Source organism: Myotis daubentonii, chromosome 8 (genome assembly GCF_963259705.1).
Source record: "Myotis daubentonii chromosome 8, mMyoDau2.1, whole genome shotgun sequence".
NCBI classification, from domain to species: Eukaryota; Metazoa; Chordata; class Mammalia; order Chiroptera; family Vespertilionidae; genus Myotis; species Myotis daubentonii.
Window position 1 is genome coordinate 34,252,627 of NC_081847.1, and position 23,617 is coordinate 34,276,243.

General features: G+C 40.8%; 1 protein-coding gene across 3 annotated transcripts in view; it reads left to right on the plus strand.

Annotated features, from left to right (window-relative positions):
• The first annotated feature begins 404 nt into the window (after positions 1-404).
• Positions 405-23,617, plus strand: part of TPX2 (TPX2 microtubule nucleation factor) — a 64,139-nt gene continuing 40,926 nt past the window's right edge. The window contains exons 1-4 of one of the 3 annotated variants that reach the window (XM_059705835.1): positions 405-535; positions 2,960-3,042; positions 3,873-4,068; positions 21,420-21,519. In XM_059705835.1, the coding sequence (XP_059561818.1) occupies positions 21,429-21,519 (91 nt within the window). In that variant the 5' untranslated portion in view covers positions 405-535; positions 2,960-3,042; positions 3,873-4,068; positions 21,420-21,428. The remainder of the gene's footprint in view (positions 536-2,959; positions 3,043-3,872; positions 4,069-21,419; positions 21,520-23,617) is intronic. The other 2 variants (XM_059705836.1, XM_059705834.1) reach the window with 2 other exon arrangements.

Genomic DNA, 23,617 nt, shown 5'->3' on the forward strand with positions numbered 1-23,617 from the left:
TTTGAGGGCCTCCTTCATTGGCAGAGAAGCTGAGGGCGAGTCTATGTTGCAGGAAGGGGATTCTATATTAAAATGGAAGTGAATTCCTACGAATATCAGGCACGATGCACAATTACAAGGAGAAAAAAATAAAATTATAATTTTCTTCCGTAAAGATTTTGGGGAGGTCCAGGATGGGCGCTGTTTTGTTAACTAATTCGATTCCCCGTCTTTTCAATTGGTACCACCTTCCCCAAAGAGTTTGGAGCTGAGCATTCTGGGCTTTGTAGTAAATCCTTATTAGCCCTGTTCCAATGGGCTCCCGAAAGCTCCTGAGACTACATTTCCCAGGAGCCTTCCGGAGGGTGGTTGCTCTTCCCTTATCCTGACTTCCGGCATCAAGCGATTTGGAGGGCCAATCGGGAGGCTGGGATTGCCAAGTTCCGGCAGTCTGATTGGTGCATTCGGCTGGAGAGCCTGGGTTCAAATTTTCAACGGCATTGAATAAATCCCGCGGCGGTTCTTGCGGGCGCTTCGCCGTTACCGATGAGAGGAGGTGAGCGGTGGGGAGAAAAGGGAAGCAGCTGGGGCGCGGGGGTGCCTTTTCCTGATTTCCGAACGGCTGGAGGTTGCCTCCAAGCCCGCAGTTCGGTCCGCGTTGCTAAGCCCGGGCTTCTGGAGGCTTTTGTTGTGGGGCGCCGTCCAGGCAGGGGCGGAGTGGGAGCCGGCCTTCCGGCCACCCTTCTCCTTACCGGATTTCCCCGTGAAGCCTGTCTGGGCCGCGTCTAGCGGGCTGTATCTGGAAGTGGAGATGGAGACCGACCGTGGGAAATAGGGGAAGAAGGATGTGCGAGAGGCCGTAGGCTGGTGGTAGTGGTGACAGTGTTATTCTGTACGTGAAATACGCATTTACTGGGCTAAGCACTCTGCGTGCGCTTTCTCACTTAATTTCCACATCAAGCCAAAGAAGTGCTATTCGTTGCTCCACCTGTAGAAGAGGAAACTGAGGCCCACAACCTAGACAAACGTAGAGAAATGGGTGAAACAAGAAGAGTGGCTTTTGGGGGAGGAAAATAGCGGTGGTCACAGACAACCACATTTCAAAACTAGATCATCGAGGTGGTGTGAGAACATACTCAAGAGAGAGTTTAATTCCACTTGGAGTTGTGTGTCTACTTGGGATTTTAAATTAATTCTGTTCTATCGGCATTTGCCCAGCCCTCCCCTTTGGGTCTAAAAACTAGGTATTATTGCCTTTCTAATTTCTGGTCCTAACCTAGGACATTTATAGGTAGGAGAGGAAAGAAGTGTGAACCAGGCTATAGTATTGTAGGATTGGTTTGCTCCCTTTTTCTTGATAATATGGTTTCTTTTTATCACGTACCGTTTTCGCAATTAAGTACCAAGGATTTCCCCCCAAATCAGTCCTGCTGAGGACAAGACAGCATCTGAGTGCTGTACTGCTTTGTATTGTAAGTGCCCTGGCAATTTAGAGGCGAGGGAGATCAATGAAGCTTAGAAATGGACAAGGGTGGCTTTGTGAAGCCGGCGGGACATACACTGGCTCTTGGTAAGCACAGTTTGTGAGACAGGAACTAGAACAGTCTTGGTGCATAGAAATCACCCACTTAATATCTACTGAACTGAACAGGCAGATGGGCATTTTCTAAATTGACTATAAAATTGCAGGTATGAAAAAGTGGACTTAATCGATTTGGTTGGTAAATTTGTTTGAACTTTCAAGTTATATAAATAGAGTTACTTTGGCCAGCCTTAGGCGCAAGTCTTTATTCTAACCTTTAAGTTAATTTACTCTACAGTTGCAATTATGCTTCTCCAGGGAAGGGGATTACATGGGAAGGTCCTTCATTTCTTGTGTAGGAACCCAGAGAAGTCCAGACTTCTTCTATATCAGTGATGGCGAACCTATGACACGTGTCTCAGAGGTGACACGCGAACTCATTTTTTTGGCTGATTTTTCTTTGTTAAATGGCATTTATATATATAAAATAAATATCAAAAATATAAGTCTTTGTTTTACTATGGTTGCAAATATCAAAAAATTTCTATATGTGACACAGCACCAGAGTTAAGTTAGGGTTTTTCCAAATGCTGACACGCTGAGCTCAAAAGGTTCGCCATCACTGTTCTATATCCATATTTTTTTTCTCCAGCCTTTTCTGGGTCTCTTCCCTAATTCTTTCTGACTTGCTGGGGAAGAAAGGAGGAGAGGTTCAAGTGCCCCTTGGCAGACTTGGTTTTCTTTGCCATGGGTAAAGGTAGGAAGCAGAATTGACGACAGGGAGCAATTTTATGAATAGGTCTGTGTTTGCGACAGGGACATAGAGATGAGCAGCCCAAGGTATTTTGTGAAAAAGGTGTTGAAAACTGGAAGGGGTTCTGCTTTTGTCTGTTTTGGTAGATAAACTTGATTAGGAGGACATTAAAGATTAGTGAGAAAGGTGTAAAGTTGTATGTAGAAGCTTACTTTGGAAATTTTAAAAGAATGCTAGTTCTACTTAAAGAAACCCAACACACTTAGTAAAAGTGTTTTTCATATTTTAAGTGTGCCTGCTATTTGTCCTATTTGAATAGGATAGAAGTGCACACTACCACCCCTTGATGTCAATGTTCCTAAATTGCAGGTTTTGGGAAGGTGGCTCTAAAGAGGGAGTAGGTGTAGGTAATATGAAAGACACCAGGAGACAGCAAATATGCCCTCCCAAAATTTAAGAACACTTTTACACTGATGGAACAACAGTCTGTTAAGAAGTTTGGTGTTTGGGGGATCCATGCTATTTGGACCTTAACTCTCAGAGAACTCTGTGGTTTTGAGAGTGGGTATCCTTGATCTTAGAGCTCCTTCCTGTTCTCTGTTAACCTTTTTTACCACAGAGAACTTGAACCTGTTTCTTCATCTTTCTGCTTCTCCCAGGGTCTTGTTTCTTTTTCTTTATTATTATTATTATTTTTCTCTCAGGTTCTTGATAAGAAGTACTTGCTAGACTTCAAGATATCAGAAGAGAGGTGAAAGTATATCGCAACTTTGATTGGACTTAACAGGTAAGTTTGTGTCCACAGTGAATTACGTTAAAAAAAATAAAGGAGCCAAAACCGGTTTGGCTCAGTGGATAGAGCATCGGCCTGCGGACTGGAAGGTCCCGGGTTCGATTCCGGTCAAGGGCATGTACCTGGGTTGCGGGCATATCCCCAGTGGGAGATGTGCAGGAGGCAGCTGATCGATGTTTCTCTCTCATCGATGTTTCTAACTCTCTATCTCTCTCCCTTCCTCTCTGTAAAAAAATCAATGGAATATATTTAAAAAAAAAAAAAAATAAAGAGTCACATTTAGTAAAAAAAAAAATAAATAAATAAAGGAACATTAATATATTAGCTTCAGAAGTATTTAAGTAAGTTTAATATATCTTTATAAAATAACATGTTTTCGAAGAAAATTTATTTAATATTGGGAAAGCAAAAGAAAACAATATAACCCATTGTCCCATCTCATAAACTGTGGCTAACATTTTGATAGATTTCTTTCCACTGTTTTTTGTGCCTATGTTTGGTTTTAAAAAACTATTCACTGAAAACCTTTATTCCCCCTAACCCCCAATAGTTATGAACATTTTTTTCATGCCATTAAAATTTTGTAGAACATATTTTAATGGTTATGTGTTATTCCTTTGGTACATAACACCAAATTGCCTCATTGGAAAATTATGCTGATTCACATACCCACTGACAGTATATATTCATACAGGCACAAATTTATATTTTAAAAATATGTAATACATTTGCATTGTGCAAAAATCAAAATAATGTAAAAAGATTTATAGTATTTAAAAATCTTCTGACCCTATCACTGTTGACCTCACTCCCTGTCACCTCAGATGATCACTTTTTTAGGTTCTGCTTCCCAAACCTTTTGAAGAATATCTCTCTCTACAAGATGGAGTGATTGAGAATTGATGAGGATTACAACCTGCAGCCCCACTGTCAATCCTTACAAACGCTTTCAGCTTCTTACTCTTGGAATATCAGAACACTAACATTTTACAAAGATTTGTGTCATTATTTGGCCTAGAGGTAAATGGCATTGAAGTCTATCCAGGTTCTTTTAGTCATATAAGAGTGGATTATGGTTTATAGAATCGATGGATAAATAAAGCAGAACTGAGTGTAATTCTTCAAAGAGAGTGATCTGAAACACAAGTTTGGGAGAGAAGTGATAGAAAAAAATATACTTGTTTGAGGTGTCTGGACAGTGATGAATTAGAACAACTGTCTATGTATTCTGTGCTGATTTCAGAGTGCTTGGACAGTGAGGGATTGCCATTGGGTTTTAAATTGACCCAATTTTGGAAGCTTCATAGATCTGTTCCTGTAAACAGATCCAATTTCAACACAGAAATTAGTAAACATAAATGTGGAAACACAAAGTCCATTAACTTCCTTCAGACTTAGTTTGTGACTTAGATTAACAGTTACAATTGGACGCTGGATTATGTTCCATTTACTGACTCCTGCTGATCTCTTATGCACACAAAAAAATGTAGGTGTTTTCTCTCTGGGTAAGATGAAAATAACTCAACTCTATTTAACTTGTGGTATGTAATAGGATATCTTATCCCTTGTGAAAGTAGGAGAGGGTGTCCCTGGGGAAATGGCACTGCCTGGGATGGGACCATCTTAACTAACTACGCTCTAATAAAGTCTTGAGTTGCTCTGTTTACTCTATGATATTTCTGTTTGTTTACCTCATGATTTTTCCTGCAATAGAAATAGGCAAGACACAGCTCGAAAGCTGGATATTGAGATTCTCAATTGAGAACATCTATCACACCAAAGTGTTTGTTGTACTTAGGAGCTGCCAGTTCACTATTTCAGCCTTGCTTAGAATGCACCCTTTTGACACTTCCTTCCACTCACTTTTGAACCTACACCTTTTGATTTATAGAGCTTGTCAAGACTAGTTATTTTTGGTTTAGAGTGAAGAAAGGTAGACAGGAGGTAACAGAGGTTAATATCAGATGACTGTGGAAACAGGTAGCATTGCTTCTTTTGCAGTCTTCCTCAATTGTGTATCCTCTCCCCATTTGTTTCCTCTTTCCATTTATCTCTTCCCCTATAAAAAGTCGCCATTCATCCTTACCCAGTAGAACTGTATTTTTTAGGTATCATTTCTACCAGGAAGCTTGCTCTGACCCTTCTTCTTCTTCTTCTTCTTTTTTTTAATATATATTTTTATTGATTTCAGAGAGGAAGGGAGAGGGAAGGAGAGAAACATCCTTGATGAGAGAGAATAATTGATCGGTTGCCTTCTGCATGCTCCAGACGGGATCAAGCCGTGACCTCCTGGTTCATAGGTCGATGCTCAACCACTGAGCCACGCTGGCTGGGCTCTGACTCTTTTTTACTCTGTTATGCTTCTCTGCACTTCTGTAGTTTATCCTTAGTTGTTCTTGGTTTATCCCCTATTATAGCAAGGATCACACTGTGTTATAATTGTATTCTCCACTCAACTATGAGTTTCATAAGGGAGGGCATTATGTATATCCTTTTAGTCTTTGTTTTTTGGAAACAAAAATAAGGTATATGACATGATGGGGTGGCACTTAGTAGGCAGTTTTTAAAAGGAAACTAGTTCATAACATACCAGAGAGGCTTTTTTCTCTATTGTAGGAGTTATTTGTCAGAAAGAGCTATTTTTTTCACTTATAATGTTCCTAGGTTTGCAGGACTCTGAAGCTATGGTGGATTTAGATAATTTTGAAATGTGATGCTGATTCTTTTGCTTGGCAGTTTAATTTGTTTGGGGGAATGTGGTTGACGCATGTGCCGCCCCCTGCCCCTCCCCAGTGAGACGTGTTGACAGAAATTCAATCTTGATTAAGGGGTGCAGGAGGGCATCCAGTTCCCACCATGTGTGGGCGCTCTCATTTAAACAGTTGGCTTTAGCCCCGGCCTGCTCCATTTCCTCTAGGCTTTGTGCTCTTCAATTTTGGAGGTTTTACATTCTGTATTTATTATTATGGGAGAGGCAGTGCGGTGAAAGTGGCAATAACCCTTCGTTACTTTTGACTTTGTTCATGTCCTTGTGCTATCACCCTTTATTGAGGAAAGTCAGACTTCTCAATGAATGTGCATTTGCTTTTAAAATTTCACCCAAATAAAGATCAGCTGCTTCCTGCACACCCCCTACTGGGGATCAAGTCCACAACCCTAGCATGTGCCCTGACAGGGAATGGAACTGACCTGGTTCATGGGTTGACACTCAACCACTGAACCACACCAGCTGGGCCCTTTGCCCCTTTTTAAATTGGATTGTGGTTAGTTTGTTTCTTGGTGTTGAGGTTTATAAGTTATTTATAAATTTGGTATATTAAGCCCTTATCAAAACAGAATATGTTCTCTCATTCAGTGGATTGTCTTTTCATTTTGTGGATGGTTTCCTTTGCCGTGCAAAACCTTTTTAGTTTGATGTAGTCCTATTTGTTTATTTTTTCTTTTGTTTCACTTGCCCGAGGAGATATATCAGAAAAAATATTGTTACATGAAATGTCTGACATTTTACTGCCTATGTTTTCTTCTAGGATATTTATGGTTTTGAGTCTAACATTTGAGTCTTTAATCTGTTTTGAGTTTATTCTTGTGTATGGTATAAGAAGGTGGTCTAGTTTCATTTTTTTGCATATATCTACCCAGTTTTCCCCATCACCATTTACTAAACAGACTCTCTTTAGCCCATTGTATGCTTTTGCCTCCTTTATCAAATATTAATTGACTATAAAGATATGGGTTTATTCTGGATGCTCTGTTCCATTGATCTATATGTCTGGTTTTTGTTTTTTTAAATATATTTTATTGATTTTTTTTACAGAGAGGGAGAGGGATAGAGAGTTAGAAACATTGATCAGCTGCCTCCTGCACAGCCCCTACTGGGGATGTGCCCGCAACCCAGGTACATGCCCTTGACTGGAATCGAACCTGGGACCTCAGTCTGCAGGCCGACACTCTATCCACTGAGCCAAACTGGCCTGGGCTATATGTCTGTTTTTATGCCAGTATCATGCTGTTTTAATTACTAAGTTCTTGTATTTGATATTTGGTAGCATGATACCTCCATCTTTTTTCTTTCTCAAAATTGTTCTTGCTATTTGTGGTTCCATATGAAATTTTGGAATATTCTAGTTCTGTGAAATATTGCATTGGTAACTTCATAGGAATTGTGTTGAACCTGTAGATTGCTTAGTATGGACATTTTAATTATGTTCATTCTTCAGTATCTTATAATTTTCTGAGTATAGATCTTTTACCTCCTCGGTTAAATTTATTCCTAGGTATTTTATTTTGTTTTGAAGCAATTATGAATGGGATTGTTTTCTTAGTTTTCCTTTCTGATATTTCATTATTGGTGTATAAAACTGCAACTGGTTGCCCTGGTCGGCATTTCCCAGTGGTTAGAGTATCAGTTTGTGCACTGAAGGGTGTTGAGTTCCATTCATGGTCAAGAGCATGTACCTGGGTTGCACGTTCGATCCCCCGGCCCTGGTCGAGGTGAGTGCAGGAGGCAACCAATCGATATGTCTCTCTCATCTCTCTCTCTCTCTCTCTCTCTCTCTCTCTCTCTCTCTCTCTCTCTCTCTCTCTCTTCTCTCTCTCTCTCTTTCTCTTCCTCTCCCCCCGCCCTTCCACTCTCTCTGAAAATCAATGGGAAAAAAATATCTTGGGGTGAAGATTAAAAAAAAAAGCAACTGATTCCTGGATATTTATTTTGTATCCTGCTCCTTTGCTGAATTCATTTGTCAGTTCTAGTGGTTTTTATGTGGAATCTTTAGGGCTCTCTATACATAGTATCATGTCATCTGCAAATAATGACAGTTTTACTTTTCCAATTTGGATGACTTATTTTTTCTTGTATGATTGCTGTGGCTAGGACTTTGGTACTGTGTTAAATAAGAATAGTGAAAGCAGACATCCCGTCTTGGTTCCAGTTTTAAGGGAAACACTTGTAGTTTTTGCCCATTGAGTATGATGTTGGTTGGGGTTTATCATATACTAGAGGCCCAGTGCGCGAAATCGTGTGAGACCCCAGACTCACACGCTGTGCCACCGCAGGCGGGACCCATCAATGCACCCCCTGGTGACCTGTCGTTTGGTCGTTACGGTGTTATGGCCACTGGCTATATATACATATATATGGCCTTTATTACTTTGAGGTATGTTTTCTCTATTCCCACTTTGCTGAGAGTTTTTATTATAAATGGATGTTAGATTTTATCAAATGCTTTTTTTGCATCTATTGATAGGATCATGTGGTTTTAATTCTTCATTTTGTTTATGTGGTGTATCACATTAATTGATTTGTGGATATTGTACCAACCTTGCATCCCTGGAATAAATCCCACTTGGTCATGGTATCTGATCTTTTTAATGTACTGCTGGATTCGGTTTGCAATATTTTGTTAAAGACTACCTCATTTTTGAAGAAATATTTATAGGAAAATCTTGCATCCTATCTAATAAAAGAGAAACATGGTAATTAGTGTACGACTGCTACCCTTCCCATTGGCTAATCAGGGCGATATGCAAAATAACTGCCTGCCAAGATGGCGGCTGGCAGCTTGAAACTAACATGAGGCTTGCTTGCTTCAGTGATGGAGGAAACCAACGTTCCCTGCCTGCCTTGCCTTGCAGGCCTCTGAGCCTGCAGTTTGAAACATTGTAACAAATATAGAAGCTAAACAAAACCCCAGAAACCTGCTTTCAGCGAGTCGGGATCTCAGAGCTGGAGTTATACATTGTTTTGATTATAGAACCCAAACAAACCAGATACCTGCTTTCAGCAGCAGAGGCCTCAGAGCTGGAGCCAGAGCTAAAGCTGGCCCAGAATAAAAAGAAAAAAGACAAAAAGGAGCAGTTGGGAGCTTCAGCCCTCAGCCCCTCACCCAGATTGGCCAGGCACCCCAGTGGGGACCCCCACCCTGAAGGGTGTGTGACCAGCTGCAAACAGCCATCATCCTCTCACCCAGGCTGGCCAGGCACCCCAGTGGGGATCCCCACCCTGAAGGGTGTGTGACCAGCTGCAAACAGCCATCATCCCCTCACCCAGGCTGGCCAGGCACCCCAGTGGGGACCCCACCCTGATCCAGGACACCCTTCAGGGCAAACCAGCAAGCCCCACCCATGCACCGGGCCTCTAGTGTTATAATAATTCCAGATTTTGGAATCCTATGGACCTGGTCTTAAAACTCAACACTGCTATACTAGTTGGTAATTGGAGTAGCTTAACTTCTCTGAGCCAGTTTCCTTATTTGTAAAATCGTGATGATGATAGCTACTTTCTATATTGTTAATTCAGTTTAAATGAGATGATTTATATGAAGTGCCTGATAAGGTGCTTGGCCTATAGTAGACAGCAGTATTTGAAATATATTATTACTTACAAATGGTTTTGTCTCTTGCTCCTTGACATTTGATATTGATCTATACAAATATCTATTTTAAAATAAATATGAAAGGTAGTGGGTGGTGCAGTAGATGAAGACATACCCTTTAGAGCCTGTCTGGATTCAGATTATGGTTCTACTACTTCTTAGCTGTGTTGTGACCATGAATAAGTAATAAATATCTTTGCCTCAGTTTCCACTTCTGTAAAATGAAGGTAATAGCAGTACCTACTTCATAGGGTAATTGTGAGGATTTAGTGATTTTTTAAAAAAAATATATTTTATTGATTTTTTACAGAGAGGAAGGGAGAAAGATAGAGAGTTAGAAACATCAATGAGAGAGAAACATCAGAAACATCGATCAGCTGCCTCCAGCACACCACCCACTGGGGATGTGCCCGCAACCAAGGTACATGCCCTTGACCGGAATCGAACCTGGGACTCCTCAGTCCGCAGGCCGACACTCTATCCACTGAGCCAAACCAGTCAGGGCAAGGATTTAGTGATTTAATGTAAAACACTGCCAACAGTGCCTAACATGTCATAAATACTCAGTAATTAATAGCTATTATTATTTTTAGCTTTTTTTCAAGTTTGCATACCTTTTTATTAAGTCATTGTCCGGGCCAATTTAACTTTTATACAGAAACATTACTAAAGAAAGAGAATATGTAACATTTGTATATGTGAGAGTTAGTAGTTAATTTATAGACCATGTAAATGGGAAGCATTATTTAAAAAAATCAAGAGTTTTAACAGTTATTGCTGGATTTAAGAATGCTTAATAAAAATTCCAGAAAGCCCTAGAAACATAGATTTAGGGGGAGATAAATACTGTTTAACTAGTTCTTTAAACTGAAATGGTATGCATTTATATAATAAAACCTATTCAGAGAGTATAAAAGTTCATATAATAGAAAGTCTTCTGACCCCAAACTCCCAGCTCTCTTCCCAGACCCAAATACTGTTAACATTTTTGAGTCTCCTTTCACAACAGTCTTTGTATGTACTAAGGTATAAACGAGTATATATTACTCTTTTCTCTTTTTTTGACATGAATGGGGGCACACATTTCTGCATTTTGCTTTTCTCATTCAGTAGCTCTTGGAGCTTATTCTGCACATATAATCACATATAAAGTTACCTAATATATACGTTTGTGCCATAGTTTATATAACAAATCTCTTATTGGTGGAATTTGAGTTTTCAGTTTTTTTTGCTTTTATGCACAATTCTATAGTGAATGTTCTTATACTTACATATATGCATAAATACATACCTGTAAGATAAATTTTTGTGTTTGTCAAGATCTCTCAAAAAGAAAAATGCAAATTGCCCTCCAAAGAGGTTAGCAGTGTAGCTCCATAAGTAAAAAAAGAAAAAGGGGTGTTAGGGGTTAAACTTGAATACTTTCCAGGTGGTTTTCAGCAGCATGCTTTGGTGGAATCATGGTTTTCAGGAGGGTAAGTGGGGTTGCTGCAAAATTACATTCCTGCCTCTTCCCTCCCCCAACTTTAGTTGTCTTCATTACATTCTTGCCTGGGAAGTGTTCCCAGTGACCTGGGTTAGACATTAAGATCATGGGAACCCAACATTTTCCCATGTCTTCAGCATGTTTGTTCACAAGAACAGGAAAACTTTCTCCTTGTAGAAGGGGAATTTTAACCACTGTCAGTCACCGGGGAATCTTTCAGTAATAGTCCTTTGAATAGAAATCAAAGAGAAGAAAGGTATCAGTAGGTCAAAGGCAGTGATAATGTTATGGTAATATATTTCATAGCACTGGAAATATCTTTTCATTTGTTTATGGGAAGTAGGTAGGCAGAAAGGTAGATGAGTTGCCCGTTGGCCATATACATCTGGTAAATGCCAAAGATGGCTAGATTTCTGGACTTGTATGTTACTTAGAATTACTTTCATCTTTTTGTGACAGAAAGTGTAACTCTGATGGCTTATACAAAAAACATATTACTATCTGAGAGGAAGGGAGTGGGAGAGAGAGAAACATCAATGATGAAAGAGAATCATTGACTGGCCACCTCCTGCACACCCCCCACTGGAGATCGAGCCCCCAACCCGGGCATGTGCCCTGATCAGGAATCGAACTGTGACCTCCTGGCTCATAAGTCACCCCTCAACCACTGAGCTACACCGGCTGGGCGGTTACTGATATTTAGTCATCAATGATCAGTAGCTCAGTGATATCAGAGCCAATGTTAGTTATACTCTTAGCCATCCACTCATGTGTACATGATGGGTGTTATAGCTCTAGTCATTTATATCTGCTTTGAAGGCAAGAAGGAGGGTGAACGAAAAGGGCAGGACCAGGGGCTGTAGCTGTATTAGGAAAAATAAGAGTTTTCTTATGAATCTGTCAGCAGATTCTGACTTTTTCCTCATTGGCCAGAACTGTCCCATGGCTACTCCAAGCTCAGAAGGTGGCAGTTTCCAACTTTACGGACCTCCGCGGACCACCAGTTGGCAACTGCTGGTCTAGATGACTTCCATTATATTGTGCTTCCTACTGTTTTGATGATGTTCAATTAAAAATACTTAACAATGGCGTAGGTTATGTTAATCTCTAATTCTCTTTATATTTATAGTTCATACTATATAAATATTGTATACTGTGTTATTTATTGAGAGTATAGGACTTCAGCTACTGTCTAGATTTTTTAATTCCTTTGTGTCTGAGACTAGATCTATTTTTTGTATGAGACTTGGTGTTTCATCCTTGAATATTTTTGAGAAAGGAACTCCGATATCACCAAAACCCACATCTTATGAACTACTAAGAAATAGCTTGAGTTAAATTGAATACTGAACGTAGAAATGAGTGAGAGTAAAAAGTTAGAATGGAGGTAAAAAACTATGGAGAATGGATCTACTTAGAAATAAATAATACAGTACTACTTTCTATAAAAATATAAACCTTAACTGCATTAATATGCTTCTCTAGTTCACAGGGTGAGAGGGAAGAATGATATGGAAAGAACATTTTACTGAAGTCAGGGACCTCAGTTGTAGATCTAAATCTGCTTTACATAACTGCACTATTGGGCAAGTCATTTAATCTCTTTTACCTTCAGCTTCCTCTTCTGGGACCGGGATAATAATTGCAGCTTTACAGATTGTTGAGAGTATTAGGAATAGTACATATTTAGTACTTCACAGCACCTGGCATGTTAAGCACTGTTGGTAACTGTTTTTAACATGATCATTAGTATTGTGGGGTTATTTTGAAGGACCCCTTTTTGCATCAATTCTTATCTATAAACTGCAAAAGTTTATATCACAGCTTTTCTATCCACTGTCTACTGATGGGCACTTGGGCTGGTTCCAGATCTTAGCTATTGTTGTCTAAGATTCCTCCCAATTAAAAAATGTCATGTTTCTAAAATAAGTCCTTCAACTGAGGCATTATTATAAAGGTTATCTGTGGAGGTCTGAGTTCATACGAGACCATGGGAAGGTGAAGTTTTCTACTGTGTGGATTGATGTCAACATATAAACCAAATGTGTCAGAACAAATGTTCTTGAGGCACTGAAATACCTTCTGAATTATCCTAGGCCACTGAGAGAAACTAATGAAATGCTGACCAAACCACTGAGCATCAGTGACATTGGGTGTAACTAATCAGAGCATACCTATAGCGGTATAATACAGAGAAAAGGAGTACGGAGGGCTGTTCGTACTCAGAATTGGTAACAGTTTGGGGAACTAGCACACCTCTCTGGTAATGTAAGTGGGTATTACTTCTGAGGAACATTTCACAGTATGTAGCAAAAGGCAGCAATTCCATTTTTAAGAACTTATCTTAAGGGCGCAATTATGGATGTGTACAGAAATTTAGTTCCAAGGATATAGTACTATCTTTAAAGTGAAAATACTGGGAAAAGCCTAAAAATAAGGAGTAAGTAAATTATGGTATAACCATCATCTGATTATATATCGATATTTATTGACATGGAAAATATGTCTGTGAAACATGCAAAATGTCAGTGATCCTATTTTTATTTTTATTTATTTTTTAAAATTTATTTTTATTGATTTCAGAGAGGAAGGGAATGGGGGAGAGAGCTAGAAGCATCAATGATGATTATCATTGACTGGTTGCCTCCTGCATCCCCCACACCTGGGATTGAGCCTGCAACCAGGGCATGTGCCCTGACCGGGGATCAAACTGTGACCTCCTAGTTCATAGGTCGATGCTCAACCACTGAGTCATGCCAGCCGGCCAAGCTGATCTCATTTTTAAAAGTTAATATATATGTGATAGCAGAGAGAGGCTGGAATAGCACTACATTTTAGATTTTTTTTTAAAAAATAAAAGCTTTTTTGTGCTCTAATCTTTATTTTTAAAAACTCTTTATTGTTGAGCCCTAGCCAGTTAGGTTCAGTGGATAGAGCATCGGCCTGCAGACCAAAGGGTCCCAGGTTTGTACCTTGGTTGCAGGCTCCTCCCCTGCCCAGGCCCTGGTCAGGGCAGGTGCAGGAGGCAACCAATCGATGTGTTTCTCTTATATTGATGTTTCTCTCTGTCTTTCCCTCTCTCTTCCACTCTCCCCAAAAATCAATGGAAAAATATCCTTGGATGAGGATTAACAACCCCTCCCCTCCAAAAAAAAATCTTTACATACATATATTACATATGTCCCATTCCCTGCCCCCCCCCCCCCCTTAACCCCCTCTAGCCCTTCCTGACCTCCACCCCAGGCCTTCACCACCCTATTGTCTGTATCCATGGCTTATGCATATATTCATACAAGTTCTTTGGTTGATCTCTTCCCACCCACCCTCCCTCCCCCACCTTTCCCCTGAGATTCTGCACTCTGTTTTGTTTCTGGATCCACTCTGTTAATCAGTTTATTTGGTTAGATTCCATGAGTGAGATCATGTGATACTTGTCTTTCTCTGACTGGCTTATTTTGCTTAGCATAATACTCTCTAGGTCCTTCCATGCTGTCTCAAAGGGTAAGAGATTCTTCTTTTTTTTACTGTTGCATAGTTTTCCATGGCAAAAATGTACCACAGCTTTTTTTGTTTGTTTGTTTTTAATATATTTTATTGATTTTTTACAGAGAGGAAGGGAGAGAGAGAGTTAGAAACATCGATGAGAGAGAAACATCGATCAGCTGCCTCCTGCACATCTCCTACTGGGGATGTACCTGCAACCCAAGCACATGCCCTTGACTGCAATCGAACCTGGGACCCCTCAGTCTGCAGGCCAACGCTCTATCCACTGAGCCAAACCGGTTTCGGCAGCTTTTTTTTTTTTTTTTTTTAAAATATATTTTATTGATTTTTTACAGAGAAGAAGGGAGAGAGATAGAGAGTTAGAAACATCGATGAGAGAGAAACATCAATGAGAGAGAAACATCGATCAGCTGCCTCCTGCACATCTCCTACTGGGGATGTGCCTGCAACCCAGGTACATGCCCTTGACCAGAATCGAACCTGGGACCTTTCAGTCCGCAGGCCGACGCTCTATCCACTGAGCCAAACCAGTTTCGGCTCGGCAGCTTTTTTATCTACTTGTTTACTGATGGGCACTTGGGCTGTTTCCAGATCTTAGCTATTGAAAATTATACAGCTATGAACATAGGGGTACATACATTCTTTCTGATTGGTTGATTTCTAATTTCATTCCATTGTGATTTGAGAAGATGCTTTATATGACTTCAGTCTTCTTGAACTTGTAGAGACTTGTTTTATGTCTTAACATGTGGTCTATCTTTGTGAATGACCCACTGCAGTTGAGAAGAATGTATATTCTGCAGCTTTGGGGTGAAATGTTCTATAAATATCAATTAAATTCCTCTGATCCAGTGTGTCATTTAGAGTCCCTATTTTCTTGTTAATTTTTTTGTCTGGAAGATCTATCCAGTGAAGTCAGTGGGGTATTATAGTCTCCTACTATGACTATATTGTTGTTGATCTTTTCCTTAAAGTCTTCTAGATGATTTTTTATATATTTAAGTGCTCCTATATTGGGTGCACATATGTTTACCAGGGTTATATCCTCTTGTTGGATTGATCCCTTTAGTATTATATAGTGATCTTGTTGTCTCTTATGATGGCCTTCATTTTTAAAAATAATTCTTTATTGTAGAAAGTATTACATATGTCCCCCCCTTTTCTCCCATTGATCCCCTCCAGCCCGCCCTCCCTTCAGCATGATGGCCTTCATTTTGAAGTCTACTTTGTCAGGTATGAGTATTGCTACCCCAGCTTTTGTTTTTTCCATTTTCATTTGCATGGAAATGCTTTTTCCATCCCTTCACTCTCATCCTATGTGAGTCTTTTGTTCTAAGGTGGGTCTCTTGTAGACAGCATATAATTGGGTCATGTTTTTGTTTCCATTCAACTACCCTGTCTTTTGATTGGAGCATTTAATCCATTTACACTTAAGATTATTATTGATAGGTATTTATTGCCATTTTAATTCTGTATGCCTATGTTTCTTTCTCTATTCTTCTCATTACAGTAGTCCCTTTAGCGTTTCTTGCAGTGCTGGTTTGGTGGTGAAAAACTCCTTTAGCCTTTTTTTTTAAATCTAGGAAACTCTTTATTTTACCACCTATCCTTGCTTTTCATTACCTTGAGTACTTCATGCCATTCCCTTCTGGCCTGTATAATTTCTGTTGAGAAAGCAGTTGACAGCCTTATGGGAGCTCCTTTGTAGGTAACAAATTGTTTTTCTCTTGCTGCCTTTAAGATTCTCTTTGTCATTAATTTTTGGCATTTTAATTACGATGTGTCTGGGCATGGGCCTTTTGGGGTACATTCTGCTTGGGACTCTCTGTGCCTCCTGTACTTTGTGCCGAGCCAGCTCAGCTAAGGGTTTGCAAGCCTGAGGGAGGGCGGTGAAGGATGAAAAAAAGACAGACAAAGAGAATAAGCTGGGTCTAGGTCAGCGGTTTTTAACCTGTGGGTCGTGACCCCTTTGGTGGTCGAACGACCCTTTCACAGGGGTCGCCTAAGACCATCCTGCATATCAGATATTTACATTAGGATTTATAACAGTAGCAACATTACAATTATGAAGTAGCAATGAAAATAATTTTATGGTTGGGTCACAACATGAGGAACAGTATTTAAAGGGCCAGAAGGTTGAGGACCACGGGCTAGGTGGATCTTCCTGTGCCTGGCTGAGGCCACAAAGGGAGATCCAGATAGCAAGCTGAGCCTTTATTTTATAGCCAGAGGTAAACAAGGTAGTGGTCACCATAGCTACAGTGTTCTTGTGAGTTTCACTTGTTTTGGCAGCACTTGCTACATTTTCCTCAACCCATGAGCCACCCAGATAAGATCTAGGGAGCATCATAAGGTCAAGCCTAAATATGCTAAGAGGGCTGTGCCCTCTAAGCTGGGACTTGTTGTGGCTTTGCCAACAGGTCAGTCCGAGGCTTAACCCTTTGAGTGCCAACCAATATCCTAGGAACTTTGCTAAATTTGCCAAGGCATTTTTGCTGATTTTACAGCAATTTAGGAAAAAAATTATGAAAATTAGGCAGATAAATGCCAGTGGTCAATTTTAGAACTACAAACATTCGGTATCATAAGTAATCTGCACTTAGGTGCCATTTGTCAATAAAGAGTGAACTACTAGCATCTAATAGTGACACTGCAGGAGGAGCGCCATAGCGCTCCCGGCACTTTTGGGGAAAGACAGGAAGAGTGCAATCCTTGCTCCCTGCACTCTAGAGGTTAACCCTATAGCTGCTCCCTATATCTCACTCTTCTTTTATTTTTAAGCTACCATAATGAAAGTAAAACTTTCATCAGTAAGCATCAAGAACATCTCTGGCTATTAAAACAATAACAGAACAATGCCAATGCAAAACCCAAACTACAGATATGTTAACATTTTAAAACTTAAAACATCAAGAATAAAGTTCTGGCCCTAACCGGTTTGGCTCAGTGGATAGAGTGTCAGCCTGCGGACTAAAAGGTCCCAGGTTCGATTCTGGTCAAGGGCATGTACCTTGGTTGCAGGCACATCCCTAGTGCAGGAGGCAGCTGATCAATGTTTCTCTCTCATCGATGTTTCCAACTCTCTATCCCTCTCCCTTCCACTCTAAAAAATCAATAAAAATATATTAAAAAAAAAAAGAATAAAGCTCTGGCTATTAACAAAATAATGCCAGTGCAACACAGCAATAAGTGAGAAATCAAACTACAGCAACATTTTTCTACTAAATGAAAGTTTCTTTTGCTGATTTACTCAGAGTTCTTGGACTTAGCTGCACAAGATTGCAGAAGACTGGCAGCTAACCAATGCTACCATAGCCAGAAACATGATTGAGGGAGTAGCTTCCACATCTTGTTTTTCTACCATCTGTTGGGTCTCAGTTGTTAACTTCTTCATCTGACACCATGTTGGCACTTCAGTCCCTTGCATAGCCTTCCTTTTCTTCTTTTCTCTGCTTTGCTGTCATCGGGGCAACTCTCAGTCTTTTGAACGAAGGGACAAGGAGCTTCTCTGGGTCCATTGTGGTGACGCATGTAATGCTCTGGTACCCAAATTGGCTGCACTGCTCCTTCTGGAAAGATACAAAACACAACCTCTTCCCCACATCATTACTGATTCTGGTAAAACTCTTGTCTGGTTTGTGCATCCTTCCACCAGGCTAACCCAGCAGAGGCTATTGTACAGGAGGCCCGATGCCTTTCAGCCACTGTACAGCTCTCTGCATTGTAATTCAAAAAGTTTAACGCATAACATTCTTCTCCACCTTTTTTTTTTGTTTTTATAGTTGAATTTTAAGAGTAGGATTGGCGCTTTCCACGGTTGCCTGAGTCCTGATCCATCACCCCAGGAAGAACTTGCCAATCCTGTGCTTCCTGGGGTGGCATAATGACGGTTTACTGAGCCGGCTGGAAAGGCTGCAGTGGGGTTAAGGATAAGGCCCCTACTGTTTGGTGGGACTGGGGCTGGCCCCACTTGAAGTTTTCCTGCCTAGGGGGCATTGGTTGCCACAGTTAAAGCAGCCTCCTTTCTTTTTCTGCTGATCAGCGAGTAACATCTCCTTTAATGAGGCAGCTAATACTGCTCCTTGAACATAGGCTGGTCCAGTGTCAGCACAAACACGAATATAATACTTCCATAATAAGTAGTCTCTGGATGAGAGACAAGCCTTTGTGACAATATTAAGCCTCTGGTAACCTTCCACTGTATAACGATCTCTAAGTGGTTTTCCTACCTTCTCCCATGTCTCTACATTTACCTTTCCTTCCTCAGAAAATCATGGGCAGGTTTTACTTACAAAATCCAACAAATTGAAAAGCTGTTAATACTTTACAGAACAGCCCTGTGCTTGGAGCATAGCCTTAAGCATGGATACGTATATATGATCCTGAATTTCCCATGTTTTACACCTAGTTATTACTAAACTTCGCTCCTTACCTTCCTTTTTACTTTCTGCATGTGCTTCACTGGAGTGTCCTTTCATCTTACAACTGCAGTTCCCCTGAACTCAGGCCCCACATTGGGTGCCACATGTGCCGAGTCAGCTCAGCCAAGGGTTCGGGGAGTCTGAGGGCGGGTGGCGAAGGATGTAGAAATGACAGACAAAGAGAATATGCTGGGTCTAGGTGGATCTTCTTGTGCCTGGCTGAGGTCACAGAGAGAGATCCAGACAGCAAACTGAGCCTTTATTTTATAGCCAGAGGTAAACAAGGTAGTGGTCACCATAGCTACAATGTTCTTGTGAGTTTCACTTGTTTTGGCAGCACTTGCTACATTTTCCTCAACCCATTAGCCACCCAGATAAGATCTAGGGAGCATCATAAGGTCAAGACTAAATATGCTAAGAGGGCTGTGCCCTCTAAGCTGGGACTTGTTTGTGGCTTGCCAACAGGTCAGTCCGAGGCTTAACCCTATATCCGCTTCCTACAGTACTTGAATGACTTTTTCCTTCATGAGGTTAGGAAAGTCTGCCATTATTTTTTCAAACATATCCTCTATCCCTTGCTCACTTTCTTCTCGGGCACACTTATTACATTTCATATTGTCCCATAGCTCCCTTAAGCTGTCCTCCTGTTTTTAAATTGTTATTTCTTTTTGGCTCTGTGATTGAGTGATTATTTTTCTACCCTGTCTTCTAATTCAGTGATCTGATCCTCAGCTTTTCCACATACATCTGTGTTCTTTATTAGTGCTATGTCATTCTTCAGAGTTATCTTTCTCATGCTGTTGAGCATCTTTGCCATCATTATTCTGAACTCTGTGCCTGGTAAATTTATTACCTCCATTTCATTTAGCTCTTCCTTTGGAGAATTCTGTTGTTCTTTCATTTCTGGCTTGTTTTTTTTTTTTTTTTTTTTTTTTGTCTCCCCATTTTGGCTGCCTGTTTGGGTTTGTGACTGTGTATTAGGTAGATCTGCTATACCTCCCACTCTCTAGTGCAGGACAGTGTCAAATGATGTTTCTGATTAATTGGATCAGGCAAAGACTCAAAGCCTCCAGAAACCCGCCTCTGCCTGCAGACTGATTGGATTCAGTCTTGAGTAACCTCAGGAAATCATCCACAGGTGGGGTGAGAGGTTTTCCAACATAGTGGGGCAATTGATTCTGCCTGGAGGCTAATTGCTATTCTCAGTCTCTTAATGGCCTCAGAAACTCCACAGGGTGGGGTAGGGGGTTTTCCAATAGGATGGGGCAACTGCCACCCCTCCAGGCAAAAACTGCCTGGATAGCAAAGGTCTGCCTGGAAAAGATGTCCTCCACAGTGTGAGGGAATGACTCAGCACAGGAATCTGGGATGTCTGCCTTCTGAGCTCTAATCCCAGAGCCCCCAACCCTGCTCACACAGCTCCAGTCCACTCTGCCCTCCCTCAGCTGGAACCCAAGGTGAATTGTGTGTTGACCTTTTAAGAGGGTGCCTGAATTTCCAGCCATCTGTCTTTGGTAGAGAACAGCCCTGCTGCTTTTCACAGCCAGATGTTATGCCAGCACCTTTCTCAGTTCTGGTGCTCTCTGCTGGGGAGCCCAGCATGGTGTTTAGATCCCAGATGCTATTTTAGTTGTAATTCCAGTTTGGTCCTGGGAGTGTGTCAGTGTTACTTACTCCACCACCATTTTTAATCTCCTATATATTTTTAAATTCCCATTCGAGGATTTGTTTATTGATTTTAGGGAGGAAGAGAGAGAGACAGGGAAACATCACTGGGAGAGGGAAACATCAATCTGTTGCCTCCTGTACAGGCCCTGACTGGGGATTGAACCGGCAACCTTTTGTTGGATGATGCTTCAACCACCTGAACCACCTGGCCAAGGCTTATATATTTTTTAAGTCTTTTTTTTTCATGCCCAGGAACAATATTTTTAAGAAAATAAGGAAAGAAAACCTAAACTTGGCAAAACTGTATTGAGCTCTTACTATGTATAAGATACTGTTCTAAGCACCTTGATGGATGAAGCATACACAAATGAGTAAAATCCATCCTTTAGGAACTTACAGTCTACTAGGAGAGACATTTGTGTAGGTTATTAATATAAAATTGGAGGGTAAACGAAGCACTGTGGCGTTGGAGAAGCACCAATTATGTTTGATGGGTAGAAGTGGGAAATAATTTGTAGAGAATTGAATTGGACTTTGAATGATGAGGAAGATTTTGGTCAGTAGGTATGAAATTTAATGTGTTCATTTCAGAAATTGGGTTTTGTGGGACAGAGAGAGAGAAAATTGGATTGGGTTATTCAGGGCAGAGAGAGTAAATTGGGTGAGAAGACAGTAGATTGAGGGGAAAATAAAATAATGTAAAACAACTAGCACAGTGGATGGCATGTTGTAGGTACTCAAACTTGGCCATTTTCTAATTCCACCATATTTACCTCAAGGAGTATTTTCAAGTTACCAAAAATGATTTGATTTGAAAAGTAAGACATGTGCAGTCAAGTTTTTGAAACTTTCTTTACTTACAAGTTGACCTGTTGAGAAAAGTGACACTAATATTGGAAAAACCTGCTCTTCTTTGCCAAGGTGGGGACAATGTCTTACTCCTATGATGCTCCCACGGACTTCATCAATTTTACATCTTTGGATGAGGAGGAAGACCCCCAAAACATAGATTCTTGGTTTGGTAAGTGTCTGCTTTCTCTGCCATTTTAAGGGTTAAGTGGCTTGCTTTGTTCTGAGGATCTTAAAAAAAGAAGGGGTTGAAAGAAAATAACTAAAATGTAAATTCCTATCTGAATCAAGATACTTTGTCATCCATGATAGGAGAGAAATAATTGAAGTGCCCAGTATTTTGGGAATGAACTATCAGTATAAGACAACGTTATTTTGCAGTTAAGAATGACAAATAATTTAAACTTTAGGGATATATGGGAAAATCCAGAAATCCATATTTTCTTAAAATATGATGAAGCAAAGTTGAGTGAAACTCTAGGACTCAAAAACCATGTCTATAGTGATGGCAGCCACCTAAAAATTTGCTCTACTTGTCACTGGGCATAGAGTGTAATATTACAACTATGATATTGACATTGATAAAATCCACAATCTTGCTCAGATTTCCCATTTCACTTATACTCACTTTTGTTTATGTGTATTAAGTTCTATGCAATTTTATCGCTTGTGTAGGTTTGTGGATCTACCACCACAGTCAAGACACTGAACAGTTATAACATCACAAGGAGCCTTGTGATGCCCTTTTATAACTACATTTGTCTCCTTGCTAACCCTCCCCAATTTCCAATTTGTTTTTAAATGGGAAGGATTATGCTGCTCAGAACCTAGTCTCTAAACAGAGATAGGATTGCCTGATGTTGGGTCATGTGATGTGGCACAAACCCTGAACCAGGCCAACAATAAATAAGGATGATTATATTTTTATATTACTTTGGAGTAATATATGAGACCAGTGATAGTTGCTGGGGCCCCTTCATTTTACTCTTTCGCATGTCCTTTTTACTCCTTAAGAGAAATCAATGTTGACAGGAAAATGAGTCCATTGAAGCTGTACTTAGCACTGATAATGCAGAGTCCAAATGCAAGGGCATAAGCCATTCTCCTGGGAAAGGACTTTAATGGTGTCCAATCCGGATCCCAGGAGGAGAGGTTTCTTGGAAGTGGTATGGGAAGAAAGAGAGATGAGTGCCAACTGCCCAACAGGGGTCTTTCCATGCCCTTGCTCTACAGAAATTCTGAGGAAATGCTTGGGTTGTCTGTTTACCTCTTTTTCATAGCTTTTCTTTAAATCAAAAAAAGGAAATACTAGTATAACAATACTTTTACATACTAGAGGCCCGGTGCACGAAATTTATGCATTTGCAGGAAGGTGGGCGGTGGTCCCTCAGCCTGGCCTGCACCCTCTTGCAGTCCGAGAGCCCTCAGGGGATGTCCTAAGCTGTCAGTCGGACATTCTTAGTGCTGCTGCGGAGGCGGGAAAGGCTCCCGCTACCACCACTGCGCTTGCCAGTTGTGAGCCCGGCTCTGGGCTTCTGGTTGAGTGGTGCTCCCCAAGTGGGAGCGCACTGACCATCAGGGTGCAGCTCCTGTGTTGAGCATCTGCCCCTTGGTGGTCAGTGCACGTCATAGCGATGGTCGTTCCGCTGTTTGGTTGATTTGCATATTAGCCTTTTATTATATAGGATAGTTGGGAAGAAAAAAATTAATCCCACTGTTTTTTCAAAACTTTAGTTCTTATATGTTGCTTTCTAATTTCTTCCAAGTAATCACATCTTTTTACACCAGAGGCCCTCAAACTTTTTAAACAGGGGGCCAGTTCACTGTCCCTCAGACATTCCACACATGCGCACTGCGGGCCTGGGACGAGTCGGCTGCTAAGCAGGACAGGCAGCGGCGGCAAAAACACCCGGCGGGCTGGATAAATGTTTTCGGCGGGCCGCATGTGGCCCGCGGGCCGTAGTTTGAGGACCCCTGTTTTACACAGTTGCAATCAGTTTACGTGCACCATGTTTTTTGCTGGGGCTCACCACAATCTTTTTTTAAAATTATTTTAAAAATATATTTTTATTGATTTCAGAGCAGAAGGGAAAGGGAGAGAGAGATAGAAACATCAATGATGAGAGAGAACCATTGATTGGCTGCTTCCTGTGCACCCCTTTCTGGGGATTGAACCCACAACCTGGGCATGTGCCCTTGACTGGAATCGAACCTGGGACCCTTCAGTCTGCAGGCTGGCACTTTCTCCACTCAGCCAAACTGGCTAGGGC